The 24,974-nt window shown below is 43.9% G+C and overlaps 1 protein-coding gene across 2 annotated transcripts in view; it reads left to right on the top strand.

Annotated features, from left to right (window-relative positions):
- SLC24A3 (solute carrier family 24 member 3) overlaps positions 1–24,974 on the top strand; it is a 331,311-nt gene that overhangs the window by 30,206 nt on the left and 276,131 nt on the right. For both annotated transcript variants that reach the window (XM_034764053.1, XM_034764052.1), the window contains exon 2: positions 16,430–16,567. In XM_034764053.1, the coding sequence (XP_034619944.1) occupies positions 16,430–16,567 (138 nt within the window). The remainder of the gene's footprint in view (positions 1–16,429; positions 16,568–24,974) is intronic.

Genomic DNA, 24,974 nt, shown 5'->3' with positions numbered 1-24,974 from the left:
AAGAAATTGCCAGTAACTCATGCAAGGCAAACCAGAGGGCATCACTCCAGCTGCCCCCAGGATTAGTCTCTGGAGCAGACACAGAGCACGCAGCTATGCTAAGTATAATTGGTTGTATTTGTCCTGGGCAGGGTTGGGATATTACTGGTATTTGTACCATTTTGGGGAGCAGCAGCACAGGGGAAAGATATGGTCTATCGGTTTGTCAGGAGAGAGGTACTATACCAGGGATACAGACAAAATCACGCCTGACAGTCAGCAGATGCCAAGCATCTCAGATAACATCAACAGCTTTCAGATCATCTGTGTGTAAAAGGCAGCTCGTTAATGAAATAAATGTCCTGGTGGAGAATTTAAGATTCCCCTGAGTAACGAAGCACCAGAGAATAATGCTAAAAATACTAGAATGCCCTTGTATAAATCAGGGGAGCACTCTCACCTTGAATGTTGCATGCGGTATAATTTCAAAAGGGATATAGCAGAAAGGGAAAGGTCCAGCAATGCCCAATGGAAATGATGAGAGGCATGAAAAGATGTTCATAGGAGGAGAGATTCAAAAATGTAGATTAGCTTAGAGAGGAGGAGAATAAGAGGGCTCAGGGTAGAGGTATATAAAATAATGGTTGGTATAGAGGAGGTCAGTTGGGCGCTTCTATCTAGCCTCTCTTATAGAATAAGAATAAAGGGATGCCCAGTTAAACTAGTAAGCAATTCATTAATAACAAATAAAAGGAAAGGTAATTTTTGAAACAACATATACTTAACCTGTGAAACTCTCTGCCACAAGATAATAAGCAACAAATGTAGTCTCCTGTTCAGTTAATTTCTTAAGCATGTGCTTAAAGTCTACCCCTACTCAGGATGGCATTTAAGCACGTGCTTAATTTAAGCATGTGCTTAAATCCCATTGCCTTGAATTGAACTTATGCATGTGCTTAATATTTAGCAAAGGCTAACTTGCTTTCCTGAACTAGGGCAATTGTAGGGTTAAAAAATCAACATTTTAACAGTTTGCCAAAAAACCCCATTGTTCAGTAAACACAAATGTTTAATAATATTATCAAAACATTAACAATCGAAATGATAAAAATCACGATCAATTTAGAAAAAGCCAACCTTCCCCGCCGCCAACTTTTTGCTACTGAAAAAAAGGCCATTTTTCACCATGAAATAGCTTTTATTTTGGAAAAAGTTCCATCAACTTTACCAGTAAACCTTACAGGGGATATTGGTGGAAAATGCCGAAGACGTCAAACAGTTGGACGCACTTATAAATAGGTATTTAAAATGAATTTTGGGAAGACCTCTCGACTTTTAAGGAGCAGAAAAGGAAAAGTGCTCCTGAGGTTAAAAGATCTTATTCTTCGCTAGCTGAGCTGCTAATTTTCTAGTGCCAGTAGTACTCAGAGTGCATTATTGCCCCAGCTGGGGGCCTCCATTTCTCACAGTAGCACAGCACTGAATCAGGCACTATAGAGTGTCATTCCTCCAGAACTAAGTCAGCTTCCTTGATGCTCCTTTTTCTTTAATGAATTCAGGCCCTCATGACTCCTACAGCAGTGACAGACAGTGCTAACACTCATACATACAGGGAGGAGAATTGCTATTCCCAGGAAGGAAACAGTGTGGGTGTGAATCCCAGTGCTAGGAGTAAAAGTATTTAACATTGCACAAAGTCATTGCATCTACCTTTCATCTGCACTCAGATAATGGGTCTGACTTCCCCATTATTAATCATTATTATTATTTAGTTATGTTATGGTAGCACCTAGAGGCCACAACTCAGATCAGGGTCTCATTATGTTAGCCACTATATGGACATGTAGTAGGATACAGTCTCTGCCCAGAGACAAGACAGACCGAAGGTGGGAACAGGCACAGAGACAGAAATGTCTTGCTTGAGGCCATACAATAGGTAAGAAGCTGAGACTCCTGACCCGCTGCTTAGTGCTCCATCCACAGGCCCAGACTGGTCCAGTCGGATCTTTGTTTTCTTTTAAGTTATTTCTTTTTTAAATTAGTGACATGAGCAACAGAATGTTCTGCCTCCTGCAATGTCATTCTTTGATATATAGGACTTCATTATGCGGGCTATGTAAACATTTGAATTAACTCAGCTCAGTACGATCATGCACTAACAACCGCACGCACACAATTAGATGTATGCAACATTTCGAACACCAGCGCAGAGACACACAACTGTGTCAAAACCACACATAAGTGGGAGACGCCCTGATCAGTGTCACATTTAATTTTGAAAGGAAAAGGTCCGTTTCAGGTGAACCACTTGACAAGTTTTTCTTACCTAAAAAATGGATGAGTTAGCCATAGCATCTACATGTCTGTGGTATGTCAATATCTCCATTCATAAAGGTAAAACAGTGAATGAGAATTTGTTATTCCCAAACTTCTAAACAACGAAACACTCTCCTGTAGGGATCATTAAAAGTCCTAGCGACACTAGCTCATTGAGTGAGGCGCTACAGGTCTTGAACCCAGAAGCAGGGGTTATGAGGAAGCCTTTGCATTCTGGCTGCCATCCGGCAGCTTGTTAGCAACCGGTGACTGGAGTGGTAAAGGGAACCTTAGCCCCACCACAGGCACCGCCCACAGCAGTCCTGATTGGGGGAGTGCCCATCCCACTGATTGGTCCAGCTGTGCTATTTAAGACCGAAGGAGATGCATAGACAGCTTCCTATAAGTGGAGGAATTCCTGCGTGGCTGCTACATTTGCCCTGCCTCCTTGCCGGACTGCTGAGCCCGGGTCCTGGCTTCCAGCCTTGTTACTGACTCTGGCTCTGACCCTTGGCTCAATCCTGACTCAGACTCCTGCTCTGACGGCAAGGTCTGGTCACCCCAGCCCTGGCTACTCACGTATGGAAGTGTTTGCAAGTTTGGAGCCTTTGGCTAAAATCATCTTTATCTGGACTGTAGATACTCGGAGGTGGAGTTTTCCAAAGCACACATCATTGACCCATCTCTGCGCTCATTGAAGTTCTCATTGATTTCAATGGGAAAAGAGAGAGGCCCATACCGAATGTTTTTGGTTAATTCCTTCCTCAGGCAATAGGTGCCTTAGAGAGGTAGCTTTTTTCATGGGAAAAAAAGCTAGTCTTTTAAGCGATAGGTTCCCAAATTGTGCTATGTGAAGCAGGTCACAGTCACTAGTGGCCTATAGACAGCTCTCTGGTCACATGGTCCTGGCTCTCTAACCTATCGCCAAGTACTAAACTGCATTGACAGACAGCTGCTTCCTTGCTGGTACTTTTCCATGCAGGCCGTGGCTTGAACAGCAACAGGTGGGTTATGCTACAGACCTCCAGAATCTGATTTGGATATGGATAAAAACCTCTTCAATATTTTAATGAAATACATGCTACTGGAATTTGTGTGATTTATGGGAGACTTTAATTTCCCAGATATAGATTGGAGGGCATGTGCTACTAATAATGGTAGGGCCCATATATTCCTGGGTGTGATAATCCTCAGATTTCTTCACCAAATAGTCACGAACCAACAAAAGTTGATGCCATTTTAGCTTTAGTATTGATCAGTAGCAATGACCTCATAGAAGAACTGGTTGTAGAGGCCAACCTTGGTTCAAGTGATCATGAGCTAATTCAGTTTAAACTAACTGGAAGGATAAACAAAAATAGATCTGCAACTAGGGTCCTTGATTTCAAAAGGGCAGAATTAAAAAAAAAATTAAGGGAATTAGTTAGGGAAGTGGACTGGACTGAAAAACTCAAGGATCAGATTGTTGAAGAGGCTTGGAATTACTTTAAGTCAAAATTGCAGAAACTGTCTGGAGCCTGCATCCCAAGCAAGGGGAATAAATTCATGGGGAAGGGTTGCTGACCAAACTGGATGAACAACCATCTCAAACAGACGTGTAAGAGGAAGTCTACAAGGAATGGAAGATGGGATGGAGCATTCCTTGCTGATATCTCTTGGCAGTCAGAAGGTGAAAAAGTGAGAACTTTCAAAAGCCAAGCAGAGTTGGACCTTGCTAAGGAAATTAAAACCAATAGTAAAAGGTTGTTTTTTTTTAGTCACATAAATAAAAAGAAAACAGGGAAAGAAGTTGGACTGTTAAGCACTGAGGATGGGTGGAGATTAAAGATACTCTAAATATGGCCCAAGCGCTAAACAAATGCTTTGCCTCCCTTTATTAAAAAGGGCAATGAGGAGCTTGCGGGGCAGTGGCAGAGTGGCTAATAGTAATGAGGACATGGAAGTAGAAATTACCACATCCAAGGTGGAAGCCAAACTAAAACCACTTAATGGGACCCAACTGGGGGGCCTGGATAATCTCCATCCAAGAATATTAAAAGAACTGGCACATGAAATTGCAAGCCCAATAGCAAGGATTTTTAACAAATACCCTGTGACGGGAGAATCGCTAATATAGTAGCTATATTTTAAGAAAGGAAAAACAGTGATCTGGGAAGCTACAGGCCCATTAGTCTGACCTCGTTTGTATATAAGGTCTTAGAACAAATTTTGAAAGAGCTAGTAACCAAGGACATAGAGATAAAATACAATATGGTTTTACAAAAGGTAGATCATGCCAAACCAACCTGATAGCCAATTTTCTAGACCAAGGAAATGCAATAGATCTAATCTACCTGGTTTTCAGTAAAACGATACAAACAGTTCCACATGGGAAATGATTAGTTAAATTGGAGAAGATGGGGATTCATATGAGAACTGAAAGATGGGTAAGGGACTGGTTCAAGGGGAGACTGCAGTGAGTCATGCTGAAAGGTGAACTGTCAGGGGAGAGGGAAGTTATTAATGGAGTTCCTCAGGGATCAGTCTTGGAACCAAACTTATTTAACATTTTCATTAAGGACCTTGGCGCAAAAAGTGGGATGTGAATACAATTTGCGGATGATACAAAATTGGGAGGTTTTGCCAATATGGAGGAGCTATGCAATATCATACAAGAAGATCTGGACAACCTTGAAAACTGAAGTAATAGAAATGGGATGTAATTTTAATAGTGCAAAGTGCAAGATCATGCACTTAGGGACTAACAAGAAGAATTTTTGCTCTAAGCTGGGGATTTACCAGTTGGAAGTGACAGATGAGGAGAAAGACCTGGGTGTATTGATCGATCACAGGATGACTATGAGCTGCCAGTGTGAGTTGGCTGTGAAAAAGGCTAATGTAATCCTAGGATGCATCAGGTGAGGTATTTCCAATAGAAATAGGGAAATATTACTACCGTAATACAAGGCACTGATGGGACCTCATCTGGAATACTGTGTGCAGTTCTGGTCTCCCATTTTTACAGGAAAGATGAAAACAGGTGCAGGGCCACTAGGATCATCAGGGGAATGGAAAACCTACTTTACAAGAAGAGACTTAAGGAGATTGGCTTGTTTAGCCTAAACAAAGGCTGAGGGGAGATATGATCACTCTATAAATACATCAGAGGGATAAACTCCTGGGAGGGAGCGGTGTTGTTTAAGTTAAGGGCCAATGTTGGCACAAGAACAAAGGGATATAAATTGGCCATCAACAAGTATAGGCTTGAAATTAGATGAAGGTTTCTAACCATCAGAGGTGTGAAGTTCGGCAACAGCCTCCCAAGGGGAGCAGTGGTGGCAAAAAACCTAATTAGTTTTAAGTCTGAGCTTGATAAATTTATGGAGGTGCTCATCTGAAGAGATTGCTTACAATGGCATATGGCCCATCCACGACTGCTATTAGCAAATATCACTAATGGCTGGAGATGGGACACTAGATGGGGTGGGCTGAGTTACTACAGCCAATTCTGTCTGGTTGGTGGGTGTCACCCACATGTTCTAGGTCTAACTGATCGCCATATTTGGGGTTGGGAAGTAATTTTCTCCCTCCCAGGTCAGACTGGCAGCGACCCTGGGGGTTTTTCACCTTCCTCTGTAGTGTGGAGCACGGGTCACTTGCTAGTTTGAACTAGAGTAAATGGTGGATTCTCTGTAATTTGAAGTGTTTAAATCAAGATTTGAGGATTTCAGTAACTCAGCCAGAGGTTAGGGGCAAATTACAGGAGTGGGTGGGTGAGGTTCTGTGATTTGCGATGTGCAGGAAATCAGACTAGATGATCATGATGGTCCCTTCTGGCCTTAAAGTCTATGAGCCTGTATGACTATGAAGGGGAGGGATGTAGGGTTTGAATAATTGGGGAGGGGAGGGGAAGCAGGGTCCATGTTGTTGTGAAGAGGAGGTATTGGAGAACCTTGCGAGAAGGGAGTGGAGAGGATCCATGTGATTGTGAGGGAGAGGGAAGGTGGATCCATGTGATAAAGGAGGTGGGCCTGTGGGAATGTGAAGGGGTGGGGAAGTGGGGCCCATGGGTTTGTGAACAAAAGGTGTTCCACAAGACAGAGAGACTCTGCACCTGGGAAGAGTTTGAGAACTGGTCTAAATCCATATCAGAATAGCGAGAGACATCCCTGTCTCCTCAGACTCTGTACTAAAAGGAATGTATATTGCCAAATCTTGGTCCATGGCATGTTTGTGGGATAGTCACTCAGGACCTTCACAGCTCAACTTGGCTATGTAGCCGTGGAGGCTAAAATGGCTTCTGCAGTCGTGGCCATATGTCACCTAAGCCACCAGCCAGCTCCTCCACGGAGCAATGCCCATGACTCCTGCATCCCTCCTCTGACTGCCCTACATGGCAATCAGGTGATGGGGGATGATATCAGATGAGACATTCTGAGAGGACAGAGTCTATCAGGCCAAAGACCATCTCCCTCGTAACAACCCACATGGGAGCAGGGGAAGAGAGAAGGCCCAGATTCATCCCGCCAAGCCCCTTCCCCCTGGAGGAGGTGCTGGATCCTGGTCCTAGACCCTAGAGCTGTAGTAACCCCTGTAGCTCCAGAAGGGAGGAGATAAATGTCAGTATCTGTGGATGAGGGAATATCTTTGACTGGTGAGAGAGACAAGCTTTCGAGCTTACACTGAACACTTCTTCAGGGCCAGTCAAAGATATTCCCTCATCCAATTTGTTTCTTTAACATCCTGGGACAAACACAGCTACGACAACATACGTTTTTTGGAGGGCTGATATGGGCTGGTCGTATTTGTGGGAGCGATTCCCCCCGCCCCGCCCCCCCTTCAAAAGCAGCTCCCACAGTCTCTCTTCCATAACAGTCTCAAGCTTTCTCAGGATTGGCTGACTCAGTGCAGAGGTGAGTTACTGCAGCGCTAACAGGCTACCACGTCCACGTCTTGGGTACAGGGTTTGCTTCGGGGTTAAGACGTACTGAATGGGGTTGGGCAGAGAGATTTAGAAATCAATACCCAGTCAGGCAGTTCTTGTCCAGAAAAGATGATCGCTCAGGGCGATAAACTATAAGATCCGGGAAGAGTAAATTCCCAGAAAGGCCTGTGAGACAGAGGATGAATCCAGTTAAGGGGCTCTCAATACATTCAATGTGTATGGGCCAGGGTATTGAGGCTGTAGACATGAATTATAAGGGCTGGGGCAGAAGAAATCCTGCATCTCTTCAGCTGCCAAGGTCATCAGCTTTTCCATAAGTCAGCGATGAGGATTAATGAGAACCATGATGAAAGGCGCTGAGGTCCCCCAGCCCTGAGCCCAAAGCACCTCATCAGCACACGAACCATTTTGTGTTCCCTGTTACCCAACCACATCTGCCTTCACATCCTCTGCCTCTCTGTGAGCCAAACTCGTCCCCCGCCGCCCTCCCTCCGCACAGTCAAATACTAGGGACACCCCTGCACCCTGTCATCTTCCACTAGCCAGGGGAAATGGATTAGGTTTCCTGTCATGGAGTAGGGCCACTTGACTTTAATAGCACCAGTTGTGGTGGGACTCTCAGCTAGCTGTATGATCCACTCTGTCCAAATGACAGCAAGAGGTAGTTCCTTTGGCTTCTCTGAGACAGCGGATTTTTCCCAGAGCCTCTGTTTTCAAGGGTGGTTGTTAGGTTTGCAGTTCCTGCAGGGCCTCTCAGAGTGTGCAATGCTGCAGGAGCTCAGTGGGTAATGCTCTTTGCAGCTGCCATGTTAAAGTGCTGGGGGATGACTGATTCTGAGGTGAATATTAATTTCACAAAATTTCTTGTTAAAAGATTTTTCAAAAGTACCTAAGTCCCAAATGGCCTTAGACATTCCAATTCTGATCATTGTCGTGCCTATCTTTTAGGGGCCTAGCCAGCCAGTGGAATCCACAAACCCTGTCTACACTCCCTAATCAATGCATGGGGGGGGTGGAGTGGGGAGAGAGATTGGCTCCTAAATCCCTTGGGTGCTTTTGAAAATCCCACCCACTGTTAGGTAATTTTAAAATGCCTCTTAAGTGATCTGCTGCTTGTTCTCTGAACCTGGGACCTCCTGATCATCTGCTTATATTGTCACTGCTGCTGAATTTACTTCTCCTTTACTTTAGCGTCTTGTCTTGCCTTAAAGGGGACAGTATTTTAACAGGATTCCAGATCACAGTAAACCAGTGATCAAAGGCAGCATAATCTTCTGTAGGGCCCCAGAAGGGTGGGTTTGAAGAACTGTGGAAATTCAGAAGTTCCTTGCAAACAGGAGCTTAGAGGCAGTGTCGTCCAGTGGCTAGGGCACTGGGCAGGGAGTCAGGAGAGTGCTGTATACCTGTCTCTGCCCCTGACTGGCTCTGTGACCTTGGGCATGTCCCTTCATCTCTCTCTGCCTCTGTTCCCACCTCACCCTCTGTCGCTCTGGTCTAAGGTTTTCAAGGCAGGCAATGGCTCTTGCTATATGTCTGTACAGAATCTAGCACAATGACCTCTATGTCCTACTCTGATACTAATACAGATGATGGTGCCCTAGGGGACTCCTATTGCATACCCTCCTTTCCCCTTCCACTGAAGTTGGTACAAATAAAATTGGGTTTAAAAAACTGGCTGCTATTCAGAGCCAGGAATTTTGTTCTTCCATAGGCAGCCTGTGGTGCATAAGCATTTATTGACCCCCCCCCTGCCCAAATCAGACTACAGTGAAATAATCAATTTATGAAATGATTATGCAATTCTGAGCTCAGATTACTCTGTGAAAAACTGATGTGTCTGAGCTGACCCAGAGGCTGTTGATTATTTACCACGTTCCACCTATAAATGCTGGGGGGAGTGGACCAAAAGCAGTACATTCAGAGGAGTGAAATGAAATTAACAAGGAATAAAAATGAAAGGATAACTTCATATGGTGCAGTGCTCCAGTGAATGCAGCCAAAGCAATCCTATTAAGGAGACTCGCGGTGGGATAGCTTGCTGTGAACCCCCAGCAGTTTGCTGGCCGAGGGCCGCATATGAGATTGTTCTTGGTTGCTTCGGTTTCGTTCTCCCCAGGAATACTGTGCTGTTGTAATCGCTGTAGTTATTATAGAAGTTTTAGGGAGGTGGAGATAATTTGTCCAGCCAAGCGGAAAAAAATAGAGACAAAGAAGAGGAAAAAATACAGGAGAGAGAGAGAAAGGCAAAAGGTCTTAGAAAAGCGGCGTTGTTTTCGGCTCCTGCCAGCAGTATCTGTGTGCATAGAAAGTAGTTTATTGTAAGCGAGAGCTGAGGATACCTGCCATCATTGGAAAGTCCTTAGTGGTAATGCATTATGTTTTTGAAATGCCGCAATGACAAATCAGTCCCTTTTGTTTGTTCAGCTGGGCTAGTCTCTGGTCTGTCAGCTTCCCTCCGCTGTCTTTTTTTTTTTTTTTGTCAGCTGATGTAAATCAGTGCAGCTCCATTGGAGTCTATATCCTGATATACACCAGCTGAGGATCTGGCCCATTGTCTCGTCTTATGAATGTTGTTCCAGCTCAGAGTTCTTGTGTCCACTGCCCAGACTCCGTTAGGACAGCTATGCAAAACTCAGGCTTGCCCTCTGGCTCTTGAGTTCTCTCTCTATCCCGCCGTCCAGCCCCCGAGCCTCAGGTGCACTCCCGCTGGGGTCAGAGGGAAGAATATGCCCCTAAATCCCGTGTCTCCCTTACTGTGTGGAGTTGCTTGTTGGCAGCACATGGCTTTCAACAGGTGATCGGGTGGAATCCAAAGCGTTGGTCTTCACCTAAAAGCCTGGAGTTGCCTTGGGTCCTAGTTACCTAAGGGCCCTCCACTTCTTCTGTGCCGTGCTGCTACACAGGCTCTCAGGGAGGGCTTTGGATGGAGCTGGCTCATTGCAAAGGGGTGGGCATGGTTGGCAGGGCGTTCTTTTGGAGGGTCCCTTGAATTTGGAGGTCACTCCCTTGCCCCCCCAGAGCCCAGGTGTATTAAACTCCAGGCAAGCTGCAAATCTCAGGCTTTTGTGGCGGGGCTGGGCTGATGACTGAGATTGATCTAGCTGTCAGGGTGGGATGAGCAATTCTTTATACCGTGGGGTACGTCATCGTTAATATCTGGAATAAGCACCCAGACTGTGAATGTCTCCATTCTTCCCATTTATTACCTTGCACTCTCCCCCATTTATTTATTTTATCCATTCGCTGTGCTAGACCTATGTATAAATTGTGAGCTCTTAGGGGCAGGGACTGTACAGCGCCTAGCGCAGTGGGGCCTGATCCCTGACTGTGACCCCCACCCCACAGGCATTACCATAATCGGAATCCTTTCCAGCTGGTCAAACATTGCTTAGGGCACAAATAAGGCTCCACCACCCCATCTCTCCTGAGCCTCTCCAGCTTGGGTAGCCCTATCGGGAATTAAAACTCACCCTGGCATAACTCCCACAGGGTCACTGGAACACACAAGCCTTCCCAGCACGTCTAGGTGCAGTCCCCAGGGATGGACTGCCATGGCAGAGGTAACTACTAATAAAAATTGTGGAGAAAGGGCAGGATCGTCTATAAACGTAGAGAGATAAAATAAAGAAGGCAGGTTTTTCCTCTTCGGTGTTGGGATATTATAGTAGCCTACACATGCAGCTGACTGGTTTTTAGGGAATATTTGTGCGTGGGTACTTAGTTGGCCATTGAAGTGATGGGCAGGGTTAATTTTTATCCCCAGGGAAAAATCACTAGAATCCCCTACAAATAAATCATCTACTTGCCTTCCCCTTGCCAGACACTTTTTTTTTTAAATGATAGTTACATTGACTGGTCACATGAAGTCACCCCTGCTCCCCAGCCGTGTGTGTGTGTGTGTGTTTGTGTGTGTGTGTGTGTGTGTGAGAGTGACTGAGAGAGAGAGCGAAACCCAAGGCCAATTTGGTTTGTACTCATCAGAACATAACCAGGTATCATCTCTGAGACCCTATTAAGGCTGTTCTCAAGATTCTTTTAAGTCTGTGATCAGCTCTTAAGGTCTGACTTTGAAATTCAACAGACATCCTTGAGATCAGTTTGTAATTGAGGGACACAAGTACGTTGCGCACTAATGTACTTGATCCATTAAGACACAGCCTGCAGGGTATTTTGATGTGTTTCTTTGCTACTTCAAGCAGTATACTATAGACCGTCTGTTTGAATGAATAAATGAGAGAGACGAGATGGATGAGGTAATATCTGTTATTGGATCAACTTCTCCTTTTTCCTTTTCCTTCATGTTGTGGAGTTTCATTTCAGATGGTAAAATTTGATATCTCCACTGTTGTTTGCAGTATTGTTGTAGCCATGTTGGTCCCAGGATATTAGAGAGACAAGATGGGGAAGCAAAAAGACATTCTAGTTATCCACCACTGAGGGGACATAGGCTCAAAGGGTGCTGTTCTCTTATTTCTTAAGGCCTTATGTCCCCTCAGTGATGATAACTAGAATGTCTTTTTGCTTCCCTATCTTGTCTCTCTAATATTCTGAGACCAACATGGCTACACCAACATTGGATGAAATAAGACACCCTGACCACAAAAACCTTCACACAAAACTGAGACCTGATAAGCTGTTTCTTTTCCTGCATTTCACTTTTGTAACCATTAGCATAATGCAGCAGCTATCTCATAATAGAGCTTGTTCTCACAAGACTGTCGCCCCAATTTGGCAGCTCCAAGAAGAGTTTTGGATAAACACACACATGCTATCTATATTATTTAGGGCCTGTCTACACAGGAATACTCAGGAAAATTAATCCGATTAACATAAAACATGTATTTAAAGGGGATTAGTTAAGATACATTAAACCCCTGTGTGGATGCTCTTACTCAGAATTAAAGTGACCTTAATTTGGTTTAGTTTAATTCACTTTCAAAGGGACGCCTGGGCAAACCCAGTCTTGACTCACTCTAGTGCTTCCTCTGATCTACCCTGCCCTTTCTTCCTTGCCCAGATCTCTCCCTCCTGCCTAGAACAGCACTCCCTGCTGACCTCCCTAAACCTCAGAAGACTGATCAGGTTTGATGCATCTCAAGGGTTAAACCTGAGTTAAGTCAGTTCCACTTTCACATAATCTGCCAATACACTGAGTCCAGGCTCCTGTGTTCTCTTCACTACAGCTGATGACATTGCAACCACCTCAGGCAGGGTTAGCTTCAAGCCGCTTCCCGCTCAACTTCAGGATGCATTGGGGAAATGTGAAACCCCAATTTTGGGCCTTAGCAGTAATGGTGTGCGGTGGTTGTTGTTTTTTTTAAATTACATCATCAAATGTATTTATCTGGAATTTTAAAATCTTGGCATGCATTCTGTTCCTGGGCCAGGGTCTTAAAGGGCTGAAACTTTTAGTAAAGGATTTCATTTCACCTTTTCTTTTCATTTCCCCTTGATTTAGAGAGACAAATTCTCTTTACACCGGAGTATCCAAAGGCAGAATTTGGCCAAGAGGTTGCAAACGCCGCTCTGAGATGGTTTAACCTAATTAAAGCTGGAGTCTCTGAGCCAGATCTTTCAATGTTGTACATCAACAGAGCTTCATCCATTTCAGCTGGAGCTAATTCTGCTCTTACGCACACCCATTTAAGTGAGTGCAGAATGGAATCCTTTTACTCACTGTACGTCCTTGCCAAATGGAGCTTTTCCCAAGCTCATTCTGAATGACTTATGTTTAGTTTTCCTTTTGGATAGGTCCAAATTCTGAAACAAGAAAGCTGCTCTGTATTGTGAGGAGAAGGAAGAGATCTGTCAGGCGTTTAGGGGAATAAAAATCCTAGAAAGAGGATGGGGTTTTTTTTCTCTTTCCCTTCACCGGAGAATGAAACTGTAACTGCTCAGAAAAAAGCCCTTCGCTCTGAAAACAAGTGCTGTGTGGATCTCAGACTGCTTAGCTCAGCTGATGGAAGTATGTTTATTATGAAAAATGAAGGCTGATGCTGTAAATGAAGTTACAAAATTCATCTGAATTAATGCCTTGGGATTAAAATCTGTCTCCATCCATGACATATTTATACAGTTAACTCATTGAAGGTCACTGAGAGACAAAGCAATTAGGAAACAGTGTATTTTGAAGTGCGTAAAGTATGTTGAATGCCTGTCGTTCTGACACGCAGAAAAGCTAAGTTAAAATACTGATGTTTAATTTACTAAGTCAAGTGCTCAGAAGTGGCAAAATGGCAGATTTAACATTGCTTGTGAAACTTTAATTCTGCCCCCTTGTGTGTATCCCCTCTGTGGACTGAATGAGGCGGGGTCCTGTGGAAAAAGCAGTATGTGATCATATAATTAAACGGTGTCATAATACATACTAACACAAAATGGAATTTCTTGGGACAAAGAAAAGGCACTTTTCTGACCCCGGTGATTTCTCCCTGCTGAATTTTAGAGGCTTGTTGCAAACCATGGAGATGTTAGAGCTTCTCAAAAAAAGGTCACAAAATCTTTTATAGTGGAAAATATCAGGCAACCTAAATATAGGGGCAGTTCCTTTTCTTTAATCCTCAGTGTCCCGAGTCCCTGCCAAAGATTTGATGATCCCTCCTGATGTATTTCCCTCACTCTCTCTCACGTTTTCTCTCCCTCTCATACTGTGATGGGCTGTATGAACTCTGCACTGGTACTAAAAGGGTTAAGGGGAGCTAGAGAGCAGAATTAGTGCCCATGATGGCAGCTGGAGGGTGTATCAGGTTTAATTAAGACTGAAACCAAGCTTGAGAGGAGCTGCAGGAGGGAACTGGGATGGGCCATGAAGGAAGAAGGGACGCAGGAGTGAATTGAAACAGGTCTGGGAAAAAACCCTGAGGGTCAGCAGCTTGGTTGGGAGGAGCTGGTGTCAAGGGAGGAAAGTCCTGTGAGGCAGCACTTTGTAGGAGAGCAGCAAGATGCTTTCCAGAGCCTGGGAGGGCAGTGAAAAATGTGTTGAGGATTGGGCCTAGCAAGGCTGGAAGAGTGTATGTTCCTTTGCATTTAGTTTGGACTGTGGGTATGTAGTGGGAAGGAGTGAGAGGGAACGGGACCTGGCTGGAGGGCCAAGTCATAAGAAGTGGACCACCAGCAGGCTTGAATGGCATTTGGTGAAGACCACGGAGAAGGCCTTGCAGTGCCCAGCTATAAGGGGTCGTGCGTGCCAGTCAGCCATTTTACAAATACCCTCCATCCTTCTGTCTGAGAAGGATGGGGTGAGGCTCCCTTTTGAAGCTAACATAGTGTAGTCTCCAGGCCTGTACAAGGATCCTACCTCTGAGCTGACCCTCCCATGCGCTGAAATTCTCTTCCAGATTCAAGGCCGTAGTTTCTTAGTTGTCTGGAAGAGCCTCAGTTGGTTGATACGAAACCTCACCTCCTCTCTAATGGGTAGAATGACAGAGCTTTGCAGCACTCTGAACAGCTGTCACCATGGGGGCAAGAGACCAACTGCGATTATATGCATCTTTAGAATAACATGTAAAATGCTGAACTAGCAAAACAAGAGTTAAAGAGAGGCTGGATTCTAATGAAAGAAAGATGTACAGATGTGATGGAAATCCAGCCTAAACTCCATTTGCTACTTATTACATTGGACTCAAGGATTCAGTAGGAGATGTGCTTAATTTTTTTATTTTTATTACAATGGGCACCCCTCTGTCTTCAAACTTTGAGGGAAAATATTGTTTTAAGCTCTGTAGGATGGATGTAGCTAACATATGAGCATACACTCTCACTAATTAGACCAACATGAAATGTCCAGGCCTGAGCAGCGTCATGCCAAGAATGTTATGGAAAATGGCCAAGTGTTTTTGTTGATATTGCTAAAGTAGGGCTTCATTTAGCAGCATCTTCTCTAAGCCAAAGCAGAGAGAGAAGATGGGAAAGTGTGTGTGTGTGTGTGTGTGTGTGTGTGTGTGTGAGGGGGGAGGGGAAATAGGAAACAAAAGTAATAACCGAATAAAGAACGAGGAGTCCTTGTGGCACCTTAGAGACTAACCAATTTATTTGAGCATAAGCGTTCGTGGGCTAAAACCCAAATAAATTGGTTAGTCTCTAAGGTGCCACAAGGACTCCTGGTTCTTTTTGCTGACACAGACTAACACGGCTACCGCTCTGAAACCTAATAACAGAATGTTACCTTTCACCAGGTTACTCACAATATTCATGAAAATGAAACCATCCTGTCATCTGCAAAGACGTGAATGACAGAGGGACCAAAATATTCAATTGGAGATGATTGCTGGTTTTGGTACACAGGGTTGGTTTTGATCATTTCCAACAGCCGGATATGCTTTAAGCACTCATAGGAGTCTGGGTTCTGTTCTGAAATGTTGTATTTTCAAGTTCGTTATGCATAAATTACAATTAGTTTTGGTGGCCAGTTTGTCGTCTTTTCCCTTCACAATTGTAAACTCCCACTTCATGCGTGACAATTTGGGGTGTCTCTGGACCGTTCAATCAAGCTTGTCTGCAAGGAGGGCTGGTTGGAGCAGTGGCTTTTCCCCAGCTGGAGAACAAAGGAACCAGGTGGTGGTGGTAGCAGGATGTATAAATTCAGAGGGACTCAGAAGTGCAAAGCAAGCTTGTGCAAGAGAGAGGAAGAGAGAGGAAGCCTGTTTTCATAGCAGAGCGGTCTCGTTTAACTGCGGGACCAGCCAAGGTCAAAGACAGTTGAGCTGAAGCAGAGAGGGAGACTCCATCATTTGGAGGAAAATCATGAGCCATAGGAGAAGGTTCTTGGCCACCCCAGAGAACTTCGCCCCTAAGCCCAAAGAATGCTCCAGAGTGGTGAGGAAACGGAGGCCGGGAAATGTGTATAGGTGTTTTATTATTTTATCTGTCTCTGTATGTCTTCTGTGCTATATAAAGAGTAATTGTGTTTAGAAACCCTTGCAAAGCCTGTGCGTGAGCCATCTGCAACACCTACTATGTGTCCCTGAAGATGTGAACTGTAACCCAGAGTTACCACAAGATGGAGCTCTGGAAAAGGGGTGCTTAAACTACTGGGAAATCTGAGACTAGTCCTGGGGGGCTAGGCTAGCTGGACTGCAGGGCCTCGGTTCCGTGAAGGCGTAGCAGATAGTGTCTGTATCAAGGAAGTTTGAAAAGACCCTTGGGAGAATATAGGCACTAGCCTCTTTATCCTCAGAGCAAGAGCATTCATCTTGTGCCCTTTTCCTCTAGGTTATGATGTCTTGAGCTATCCTGTGGAAACTTACGATAAGTGGAGTGGGAGGAGGCTGCTGCAGGCAACAGAGGACAATGCCACTGAGATCCCAGAGGAGACAGAAAATCGATATATCAAGAACTGCACTGAACCAGGTAGGAATGAATAATTCCTCCTCTTCCTCCTCCTCTTGAGGTTATAGCCAGCTGTCCTAGCTACTGAAATTCTGTACTGATGCCACCAGGGGACTTTGGTTGCACAAATGCTGTACCTATTAGTTTTAGAGTCCTCAGACACTCTAATCATATAGCCCCGGGTGTATTAACGTTGCAAACTTCCTCTCCTGATGAGCCCCACAAGTTGGCAGGTATTGGCTACCGAGCAAGGCAGATATTTGGGATGCATTAGTAGCCGAATTTCCGGATTAAGCAAGCAGATGGGAAGGTTGAGATCATAGGAGCAATGTTTTGCATATTTACTGCCTGGAAATGTATCTCGAACCTTGGCATAATGGTCAGGAGTCAGGTAACTGAGACTCTCACCAATAGGATGACAGTCTGGAAATATGGGATGTAGTCTTATAGTAACAAAAAAATCAAAAATTGATTTTGGAGGAGGGATTAGGCAGAGCTGAAGATGTTTTTTGAAGCTACCTTTGCAAGTTGTTTGCTTATTCTAAATGCTTCCACATCTTTATTTACAGGGTTATATCCTTTCACCGTCATTAAAAAACAAACCACTTGCAGCGCTGCACAAAACTTTCACAGGTCTTCCTGAGCATAAAAAAAAGAGTAGGGATTCTTTAATTTGCGTTTACTTGATTATGTATCGCCTTTGATTTACCTAACTGAAAACCCTGATAATAAATCACTAATGGTAGGGGAAGCTTTATAGGAAACCCAATCCTGTATTTATTTTTTTAATGGAAGAATTTTGATGTGGTTCGAAGTTATGGAAATAACTTAAGGCAGTTCTGTAATCTTCAAAGGATTATATTGGTTAACCTCTCGAAGAAATTCTGTTAAATACAGTTTGTATTGTAACTCTGTGCATATATATTTCCCCCTTTGTAATCCTTAATAACATTTCTGAGACAGTTGGATGATTATGTTCCATTTTCAAAGACAAATATATTACAAAAATTATTATACCACTCTTTCCTTGATTATAATCCTCCCATGCAAAGAAGATCCCTTCTTACACTTTCATACCAACATTTGTAATAATCCATCTTCCTCTCTTTCTGAGCATAACATCTGCTGTCTCATCACCATAAGCCTTTTCCATTACCATCCCAAAATAAATTTTTTCTATTTGAAATGTATTTTTTGCAGGCGTGTGAAGATCAGTAATCACATGAGTTAACTGTGTGGTTTCCATGAGATAAAGCAGAAATGGTAATGCAAATTATGATTGTTCCCATGAATTGCCATGAGGTGATGATGGAATATGTTATTTTATGCTAATTATGAAGCTAATTAACACATCGTTGGCTATTGTAGACAAGTAGGGTTCTAAAAATGATTTCTCTTTCATTGAAAGCTGATGCTGTTTTTGTAGTGCACACCTAGCCAGCCCTAAAGGAGAAAAACATGCTTTTTGTTTTTCTCCTAAACTTTAGAATAAGCCTCTGTGTTAGAGCTGGTCAAAAAATGGAACACTTTTCCATTGGACAATTCTGATTCGACAGAATCTAGACGTTCCTCAGGAACATAGATTCCATCAAAATGTTTGACGAAACACCAGCCAGGTTTGCTGCCTCTCAGCCCGGTTTCCTGCCAGCCAGACCAGGTACCCCTGGCTTCCTGATCCCCCCGGGCAGCTGCCTTCTGGCACTGCCCAACCACCTAGGCAACTGGCTGCCTGCGAAATCAGGTAGCCCCAAGAGCCGGCTGCCCAGAGAATTGGGCAACTTGGTGCAAGCCTGTTCTCCTGAAACGGAATTTTTCATTCTTTGAAAAACTTCAATTTATTTTACTTTTTCATCCTGATTCCGGGCAATTCACCTCTCATTTCCTCTCTCCCTTCCCAAAACCAGAACTTTCTTTGAGAGGGAAATTCCATTTCCCAGCCTGCCTTTCTCTTTTCCTCTGACCTAGAATGGGAAGAACCTCCTTTTAGCAAAGCCCCAGTAACAACTTTCACATTTACACACATGGGCAGGCTGCGTTGTGATTTCATTCACTGCTAAGCTTCACTGATACTGATCATTCTGCCACTGCTAAACATAGCTGATCCAAGGTCTTTGAAGTCAAATCAAGTGTTTCTACTGGCTTCAATTGATGCTGGATCTGGCCCTTACAGAGCATCTCGTCTACTGTGATGTCTACTTCCAAGCTGATGACAGAAAGTTGAATATAAGGAGTAGAAGATAGAATCTGACAGGCAAGAAGGCTGTAGTCAGAGAATGTATCTCTTTGCCATCGTACCCATAAAGGATAGTATAATTTTTTGTGTCTTGTTTACTTACAAAACTGCATTTTCATTATAAAACCTGGAGGTTTCTAACAACAATGGGTTAGAATTTTCAGGAAAATTTCATCCCTTTATATGTTGAAATGTTGATGGAAAAGTTTAATCCAAATTTGTAAATTTTGACTATTTTTGCTATATTTGGCTTTTATTTTTCCATTAGCCTGCAGTGCAAGTTGGGAACAAATTTTTGTGTAAAAATGTATATATCTCTTCTTTTAACACAGTGTATTTTTTCAGTTTCTCTTGAGAGCACAGTCTTACATTTTGTGCCTGCTGTCTTTTTTTCTTTTTTCTTTCTCTTTTTTAGGTAGTTTTCAGAGAGTGCTCACTAAGTAAGCCAGTTAAAGAATTTTATTAATTAAGATTCACACAAAATACCGTTTGCTTAATTTCCTTTGACATATACATTTAAAATGCATTCTGGAAATGATGATTATTAATAATGATAAATAAATATATAATTCCTAGCTTGTATGTAGCATTTTTCATCAGTAGATCTTGAAGTGGGAATACAGGGCCACATTCTGAGCTCGGTAATACTGGTGTCAACACCACTCAAGTTAATGCAGTTACCCTGGTAGAACCGACAGAATCTGGCCCATGTATGTTATTCTACTGTATTTGTATGCATACTTGTAACTTCTCACTCTGTGAAACCATCACTAGTTACTCTGTTGGAATGTCTGAATGAACGGGATGAATTTGACCCATTATCTTTGTAATTCACTGTAATTGTGCGTTACGCAATTCCCTCTGGTCCCATCCCATGGAGCGTGTGAGTCTGTTGCAGCCCCTAGATGCAGAGCCTGGCTCTTTAACTCAAGCTGTAGGAACTCCTGCTATTAGCTCTGGAAGATCCTTGGTTCAGTCTTAGGTGTCGGCCAAAACTGGAGACTGGGCTGGCATGTCTTTATTTATAAAACCTGTCAAACATAAAACATGGAATGCTGATCTAATATCCATCACTACCCGTCTCTTTGTATTTTATCAGTACATGCAGAATTTGTTAGCTAATGTAAATATATTTGGATCACACACCGAGATCTTTTGTGAGCGACCTGTTCGAGAAGCTACTGCAAACTAGAACCAGTTATAAAAGCTACAAAAGGTGCACATTCAAACTAGAATAGTTTAAAAAAAAAAAAGGTACATTGCAAACCGAGATAAAATTCGCTTCTGGATTTATAATGGAAACCATATTTTTGCAAATATATTCATTAATTTTAGCTACGTATTCTTACTAGCTCCCAGCACCTGCAAGTACATTTGAAATTCATATTGCTTGCTGTTGGGCCTGGTATACAAGAGACAGAATTTGGATGGCAATGTTATTTATTATTTGTATTGTGGAAGCACCTAGGAACCCTAGTCATGGATCCCGTTGTACTAGGCACTACATAAACCCAGAACAAAAAGATGGGCCTTGCCCCAGAGAGCTCGCGGTGGTGGGCAACCTGCAGCCCGTCAGGATAATCCGCTGGTGCGCTGTGAGAGAGTTTGTTTCCATCGGCATAGCCCTTCCCGGCCAAGGGGAGCTGCAGGAAGCGGTGCAGGCCGCAAGGATATGCTGGCCGCCGCTTCCCGCAGCTCCCATTGGCTGGGAAGGGCAAACTGCAGCCACTGGGAGCTGCTGGCGGCTATGCCAATGTAAACAAACTGTCTCGCGGCCCACCAGCGGATTATGGTGACGGGCCACAGGTTGCCCACCACTGGTTTACAGTCTGTGCATTTCTACTTTCTGCGACACAAATCCTTCAATCAGATTTGCACTCCACTGGAGTCAATGTGGTTCCACGTGGGTGCGGCTGATTATGCTCTTAGGTAAAAGAAATTCTGTCTCCTTTTTGCAACCATCACCTTTTCCTCACTGTTTGGTTTCAAAGCAGTGATCAGTGGGATTACGCAGCACTTTTACTGATGCAAATCCCGTTGAAGTTAATGGAAAGACTCCCACGGTGACTTAAGTGAACTTTAAATCAGGTCCTGTTTGCTCTCTTATTCTGAGCTAGAAATGCTCTATAGAAATGTAATGGATGAAACATGTTGTGGGAGGAATCCAAAATTGCTCATCAACAGCCATAAAAGGAAAGGGGCCTGATCCTTCACCTCTGCTGTATCAGCTGCAGGATCTACTAGTTTTTTATTTTGATTTGGGTTTAATGTGAACATTTTGGATGTTCTCCTAGCTTCACCATTCAAAACCACAGCTAGCAATGACGGTGAGTACTCACTTTGAAGAAAAGATTTTTATTAACCATACCATGCATTTCAGCTTTTAAGACCATGTGCCTCTTTAACAGTTGTGGATCTTAAATGAATTAGAGTGAATATTGACTATTCATTTAAGGAGCTCTCCTACCATTTATTTTTTTAAACGCAATGGGACATGTGGAAGGATTTTGAGAGGAGACCAGTTTTTTCCGCACTGTCTGTGCAAACTGTTCATACACATAACCCTAATGAACAAAAGTTAATAATCTTTCGACAGTTGGGCTCACAGCATAAGCAATATAAATAAATACAATCAAATGACTTACTGTAATCCAGCAACCGAGTGATCATTTCTCTAAGTAGGGAGTTTGCACAGAGGAGATAGGCCAGGAAAACATGCTAGATAGCAGCTTCTTAATTAACAGTGGCCCACAAGAGGCCAAAGGACCAGGAGGCTAGAACTAGGCAGGGATTTTATACTTCAGACTAATGAATAATTTTAAAGCATCTTCTCAAGCATGTAAGTAAAAGAGCCTGATAATGTGTACTTCAAATAATTCAGTGCCGCCTAAGATCTTCATTTTTCAGAAGGTCTTTAAAAATCACTGCTATCAAAGGATGCAGCTGGACTGACTGCTAAATAGCACGGACGCGCTGTCATGGGTGCCCTGGACACATTGGGGAGAAATTTGCAAGGAAATAACCATGTCGCTGCCACTTGTGTTAAGGGGAATCCATTATATTCTCCTGTATCACAGTGGAAATTTACTCAGAGTGCTGTAGAGAAGTGGGCACTCATTAAAAAGAAAAATGAGCATGACTGGAGTCCAGCATGATGCATGGTCACCATATGCATTAGGCCCCTCTGCAGTCCACACAGGCTGTGACCCCTTTGCTGATTGCAGGATCCAGGGCTTTAGCCTAGGGGACAGAGGGTTCAGTGTACAGAGTATATAATTAAGGGGATGGTCTAGACAGTATTTGGTCCTGCCATGAGGGCAGGGGACTGGACTCGGTGACCTCTCAAGGTCCCTTCCAGTCCTAGAGTCTATGAATCTAAGGGGACAGAATGAACCACCTTCATATGTGTACCAGTGTCACAGTTTGATTTTTTTTTTTAAACTGTGGCCTGCTGTTACATCAGCCGATTGGACTTCCTTTGAAATAGACTCCCTTCCAGTAGTTTCTGAGGAGAATGCTGGGTGTGAACACCTCAGAAATGATTGAATCTATTCATTTTCTGAAATGAGCATCGCAGAATATTAAACCCCCTCTTAACTTATTTAGCGACAGACTGCGTTTGCTGTACATCCAAGTACCTCTCAAACCCCGGCAATGATAATCCTGCCTGAGACCTAAAACAGCTCAAAAGCCTTCAGCACAGCCTGGCTGGGCTTCCAGGCTAGAAATATGGGATACTAAAGTGGAATGGGCTGTCAGGTATAAGTAGTGTCGTGGGTTCATTTTGCCGGCTGCACGGAAGGTTATACTGTAGCTCCCATCCATGCCTTTGAAGGAGCAAGAGTGCAATCAGTCGGTATTTCTAAGTGCTTAACCAAAGAGACAAAATCCGAGCGCTCTGGCCTATGTCTCCATGTCAATATGGAAAAATCATAGAAATTGAACTTGGAAAAGACTTATTTGGCCCTTTTAGGTTGTCAGAGTGGTGCAAAGGAACCTTAGGGCCAATGTGCAGGGTAATGGAGAAGCAGACCATTAGGTCAATTAGTTGATCCTTCTGTCCAATCAGGATTATTAATGCAGTAGGGGCACAATGAGCTAGGCAGATAAGTAACAAGTGCCTTAGCCCCATTACAAGAACAGAAAATCCTGTTTAAAGAGTGCAGCATACAATATTTCTTTCAGATGTCCTGATGCAAATGGCTTGAAAAAAAACTGACGATGAACAGAGATGATGAACTATCTAGAACTGAGGATCCCAGCCTGTGCTCCTTGGACAATGGTGGTTGAAGAGTCCCTTTCAGGTGGTCCGTAGAGCTTCTTCTTTCAGCATCAATCAGTTTTTAAGCACCGATGTTTCCCCCTACTTGCAGCCCAATCCTAGACTCTTCAGAGGACTGCTCAGAGGATTTTCTTGACCAACTAAAGTAAAGATAAAAAACAAATTTCTGCACCCCAGGCAGCTGCTCCATGGTTTTCTGTGCTGAGAGTATTGTTGCTATAAAGTTCAACTGTTATCACATTTGTGGATGACACCCTAATTGGAAAAGGTGGCAAAACAGTGGAAAACCGATCCAGACTGCAAAGGCACCTGGACTGATGTAGAGCAGTGAGGGCTACAGTCAATGAGGAGACATCCAGGACTGATAAATGTCAAGTTGTCTGACACCTAGAGAGAGGAGTCACACAGCACCACTTGGAACTGAAAAGACACTACAGTGCACTGAAGGCAGTATATTTTCTTCTGGTCTCCTTAGTACTTTTCATGTAACCCACCAGCCAGTGTGTGTCATGTCTCCCCTTTGTGCCTGATCCAGAAGATATGGTTCTCTTAAGTCCCCAGCTACGGAGTTGCTAGCTCAGGCTGTAGAGACTCATGCTTTCGTTCAGTCCGCAATGGTTGGCCAAGATGACCGCCATTCAATGAGCGCTATCATTTCTGCCAGGGGATTGGGTCTTGGACACTGCCCACTAGAGCATTTCCACTTGAGAAGTGGTCCCCAGTAGGAATAAGTTTGGAAGCCCATTGTGAGGACTAAGACACTCTGGGCCTGGTTCCGCCCCGCCTTATGCAGTTACTTTAGTGCAAATTGTGTGTAAGTCGTTACCATTCTAATCTGGGGGCATTTATACCCACGCTGGCATGAAGGACTGCACAAGGTGCAAGGCAATGATAAAGCTGGCCCTCTGTGCTAATAACTGGCAGTTGTTTTACTGTCTTAGGGGCGGATTGTTCCTCCTTGACCTAAGAACAGAGAGGTACCGACCTCCAACCTCCCCCCTGGAGCAGGGTCTGTGAGCCCCGGAAATGGCTACAGAAGGAAACTGCGTGTCTGCATTTCTGCTGTGCTGGTGTTAGTGTAGAAGGGAGACAGAAGAATGGTTTTTCCATCCCCACTTCCTCCTCCAGGATCTCCTGGTTGTTTGCAGAGGTTAATGGTGGCCTCTGCTAATCTACCCCTCTCCCATTATCCTCTTTTGTTTTGTGTTCCCCTTCCCTGGGCCAGCAGCACTGGCAGCCTGGAATTGACCAGGTTCTTGTCTCACAGGGATCTGATCAGCTTGGACTCTTAATCAGGGTGGAGGTCATGGGCCTAGGCAGTTAAGGAGATCCTGAATTCTTGGCACAATCTAGAACACTGAATTGTGGCGTGGGGAATTATTGCACAGAGAACAGAGTTTTGCTCAGTTACTGTGGCAGCTGCCATGAAATACATTTTATCCTTTTTATTAAGCACACTTAAGATGAAGTCAGAAGCTTAAAATGAAGAAAAACTTTCATGTTTGGAGTTTTCCTTAGTCCCTTTCCCAGCCGTCAAAGGAAATCTCCTTTGATTGACAGTCATTTGTACTCTGTCTTAAAGATGGTGACACATGAACATGATGGGGAAAAGAGAGCATCAGTTTTAGGTGGTACCCTTTGGGTTGCTGTCATTGGAAGTCTGAGCCTGATTTGCCTTAAACAAATACATACACAGGTTTAGCTGCTTGAAAAATTACAGCCACTGCACATGGTCTCATAGACTTCAAAGTCAGAAGGGACCATCATGATCATCTAGATCAGTGTTTCTCAAACTGGGGTCGCCGCTTTTGTAGGGAAAGCCCCTGGCGGGCCGGGCCGGTTTGTTTACCTGCTGCATCTGCAGGTCCGGCCGATCGCGGCTCCCACTGGCCACGGTTCGCCGCTCCAGACCA

This window comes from Trachemys scripta, chromosome 3 (assembly GCF_013100865.1).
Source record: "Trachemys scripta elegans isolate TJP31775 chromosome 3, CAS_Tse_1.0, whole genome shotgun sequence".
Lineage (NCBI taxonomy): Eukaryota > Metazoa > Chordata > Testudines > Emydidae > Trachemys > Trachemys scripta.
This window is presented reverse-complemented; position numbering and strand designations above follow the sequence as displayed.